Consider the following 4174-nt stretch of genomic DNA (forward strand, 5'->3'; position numbering starts at 1 on the left):
TCTCAGTGTTGTTTTCATCTACATCTCTTGAATGACCAGTGATGTGGAACATTTTTTCATATACTGCTGCTTTTACTTCTTTGTCTGAGAAATGTCTGTTCATGCGAGGCCTCCTTTACGGAGTGGAAAGAGTTAAGTACTGCCTTTGCTGGGATTACACTTTTCAGGGTAGCAATATGTTCAGCTTCTATAGAAAATATCACCTTCTTTGCTGTCTTATTGAAAGTTTTTTGTCTTTTCTGTCTCTGAAATTCTTCTAAAGTGTTACGTCTTTATCCATACCCCCTTTTCACTCTATTCCTAGGTCACCCCAAAACCAAAGCCTTCATCACTCATGGGGGAACTAATGGGATCTATGAAGCTATTTACCATGGGATCCCCATGGTAGGAGTCCCCATGTTTGCAGATCAACCTGACAACATTGCTCACATGAAGGCCAAAGGAGCAGCTGTGGAGGTCAACATGAACACAATGACCAGTGCAGACCTTATCAATGCCTTGAGGACAGTCATCACTGATCCATCGTAAGTACTGCTGCCTGTAATGACTGATCTTCCATTAACTGTATTTTGCAGCATACTGGAAAATCTGCAATATTTCGTACCTTTGTAATTGGACTGTTTCCAAATAAAGTAAAAATAATGTAATATGACTGCTAGAGAGTCACTTATTTAACCTCAACTGCTAAAGTGATTTTCTAATATTGAAGGATTTAAAAAAAATCAAACAGACTAAAAAAACTTTAAATGCTATATTGATTATATGATATTTTATATTAATTTTTCTGAATAATCTAATTTTATAAATAAATATTAAAATGTTAAGCAATAATGTGCCTGATTTTGATCATTCTAAAATAACTATAATTTTCAGCATTAGATGTTATTAATACTGTTTTTAAATAATAGTTGTTTCTGAACAATTGTCATATATTTCAGGATACTATAGAAATCATGTTTTCAGCAGAGGACTACTGTATCAGGAGTTTCTGTAATTCTTAATATGATATTTTATTTTTCAAATATATTAATATTGGTGTTGAATTGACTGTCTAGTTATCGTGTTTCTTTTTTACATACGAAAGTAGGTAATGTCCATGATTTCTTTAACTCTTGTGCATAAAATATTCATTGAATTTTATTATTCATTTAAAAACTATTGGTGCAAGAAAACATAACCACTTAAAAGTTCTAAGTATACTAAAAATTATTCAAAATCCTGTGAAGTTGTTGCTCCGAAACTGAATAGGGCATATTCAGGAGGTATTCTTTTCTTTAACCTTGAACTCTCTCAGATGCTCCTCCAGCTCTTGAAGCTGGCAGGCAGTCAGATCTCTTGGTGAAGCTGAATTGACCCTTGGAAAGATGTCTAAGAAATTCAAAGTGTATAGACACCGAATCTCTTTGAGTTGTTGCTTGTGAAAAGATTTGGCAAAGACGTGTGGACCTCCACTTCTTAAATCATGATGGAAATATTAATGAAGCTGCCATCATTGCTGCAGTTGTTGCCTTATGTCAATTCTGAAGACCTGGTGTCTCTATCCAAGCAGAAGAAGTCACACTGAATACACCTGAAGAGTGTGATCCTGTAGTGCTGAGCATCCACCTCATGCCCATCTGTGTCAGCAAGGAATATACTCGTTGGTGGATCTCAGTGAATGAGAAGAATGTGTTGTGGATGGCTTGCTGGTGATTGTCAGGAAGAAGCATTAAGAGATTTGTACCATCCAGTCCAGGGCTAGAATAATGCTACTAAAAGATCAGGTTCTGAGATGCAGTAAAATAGCCGGTGTGAAGGTAGCAGAAATTACAGAGCTAATACAGAAAGCTTTGGAGAATGACCAGAATTATGTAGTTAGAATTAATCACTCCTTGGTAAAGAAACCAGGACAAAGACAAAGGAAGATCAGGACGTACTTGTTAATGATCATGTTGGAACCCAGTCTTTCTTTCTAGGTTGGTTGGAATCAGGGGATTGCCTGTTAAAATAATTGCTGGCTTTAGGCCCATTGTTTCATATGCACTTGCAAACCTTAGCCATATTTCTTTCTCTCAATCCCAAGCATGTCATGCGAGCACCAGGACATCTCTTCCCAAACCCTGTACCTTCTCTCATATGGATGAATCCAGTAGGTATCTCTTACTAAAGTTACAAACAAAAGCGAAAGCTCCTCCTATTTTTAGCACAGTTATCAGGAAACTTGAAGTGAAAACATATCTTGCTTTTAATTACATAGACTTCTACCCCATGTTATCTGAGAAATATTTAGAGATCTTAACTCTATCATTATTGCTACTGTTATTTCTAATTGATAAGGACTATAATTCTGGAAAGAAATTTGTATTTAGTTTATCAAATTAGAGTCCACATACTTGGCTATTCCATTTTTGTTAATTATCCTAGTATTTTCACTCAGGGGTGATCTTACTGATACAGATATGTTTTTTTTTTAATTGCAAATATAAAAATGTATATAGAGGAGCAATTATCACAGTACAACGATCTCAGAACTGTAAAATGACTCATTAATATTCAATATAAGTTCTGTTTATCTGTAAAGTGAACTAGTCAGATGTTCGTGGCCATGTTGTGGATACTTTAAATTATATAATCTTTCATCATTGTGGTTCTGGATATTACAGTTCACATGACATCAACCTTTAACAGGAAAATTAGGCCATACTTTCACAACTGGATATGAATTTTCCTATATGCTTATTTGACCACATTGTGTTAAGAACACATTTCTTCTACATGTTCCTCTTTTTAACCCTTACAATCCTAAACAGTTAGCAAAGTTAATGCAATAATTCAACCTTTTCAGAATGTGTGCTTAACTTTGACCTGTGTGATACATAACCTATGTCACATACTTCCATTCAAGCAAAAACCATTTTTTTTTCTGTTTTACCCTCCTAGTTACAAAGAGAATGCCATGAGGTTAAAAAGAATTCACCATGACCAGCCAGTGAAGCCCCTGGACAGAGCAGTCTTCTGGATCGAGTTTGTCATGCGCCACAAAGGGGCCAAGCACCTTCGTGTTGCGGCCCACGACTTGTCCTGGTTTCAGTACCACTCTTTGGATGTGATTGGGTTCCTGCTGGCTTGTGTAGCAAGTGTCGTATTCTTGGTCACAAAGTGTTTCTTGTTTACCTATCAAAAGTTTATTAAGAGTGGAAAAAGGATAAAGAAGGAGTAGATCTTTCTAAATTGGGGAAAGACTTGAATTAGGCAATCCCATTGAATCCAGCCAACCTAGAAAGAAAGACTGGGTTCCAACATTATCGTTAACTAGTATGTCCTGATCTTCTTTTGTCTTTTTGCCCTGGTTTCCTTACCAAGGAGCTATTAATTCTAAATACATTCAATTCATAATATCATTAATTGTTAACTTTAAATGATATGATAAGAATATTTGGAGTCCAGGGAAAGACCCCCAGTGTACTTGGAATTTGATGAATGGAGGGAACTTGCAAGAGTCAGATTTCCACTATTCCAAAGACCACTTAGTCAACAATCCATCATCACAGGGGACTGATTGATGAAGGGAAGAGAAATGACTTTCTTTTCCAATAAAAATAAACTCTTTGGCTTGCCAAATGTTATAGGAATTAGAGCAAGAATTTACACAGTAATAATGCATCACAGTATGAAAGGTCTGTCTCCGTAATTTTTATTGAGCCCATTTAGATAACCATGATCCACTTACTTTCCTAGTCTTTTTCACAAATATTATTATATACTCTCTAGTGAGGCACAGATTTTGGGTCATTAAATTTCAAAAAGCAAATAAATAGAGTTTATTTTTTCAAATACAATTTGTAAAGGAAACAACAAAAAGAAATGTTCAAGAATATGGAATTTTGTGAAATTTCTAATTTACAAAAAGATCGATCACCTTAGTGTTAATTCATTATATTTAAAAATCAGTACAGTGTAATTTATAATTGATTTTTACAATAAAAATTTAAATGTTGATATCATGGCATGATTTTTCCAATCTCCCCCCACCATTCTTCTCTTTCTTCTTCTGTATTGGGAATCAAACTCAGGACCATGCTTGCCAGGCAGGCATGGCACCACTGAGCTAAATTTCTGGTCTGTCTATCTATCTATCGATCTATCTATCTATCTATCTATCTATCTATCTATTCTTTTTTTTTTTTTTTTTTTG

General features: G+C 35.1%; 1 protein-coding gene across 1 annotated transcript; it reads left to right on the top strand.

Annotated features, from left to right (window-relative positions):
- Positions 1-304: 304 nt before the first annotated feature.
- Positions 305-3199, top strand: LOC104866483 (UDP-glucuronosyltransferase 2A1-like; the record flags this gene model as incomplete). The annotated part of the gene is made up of 2 exons (XM_010630552.1): positions 305-524; positions 2920-3199. Coding segments are annotated over 2 exons (500 nt in total), but the record flags the coding sequence as incomplete, so codon positions are not given.
- Between the last annotated feature and the right edge of the window lie 975 nt (positions 3200-4174).

This window comes from Fukomys damarensis, unplaced genomic scaffold (genome assembly GCF_012274545.1).
Source record: "Fukomys damarensis isolate Sample0158 unplaced genomic scaffold, DMR_v1.0_HiC HiC_scaffold_41202, whole genome shotgun sequence".
Lineage (NCBI taxonomy): Eukaryota > Metazoa > Chordata > Mammalia > Rodentia > Bathyergidae > Fukomys > Fukomys damarensis.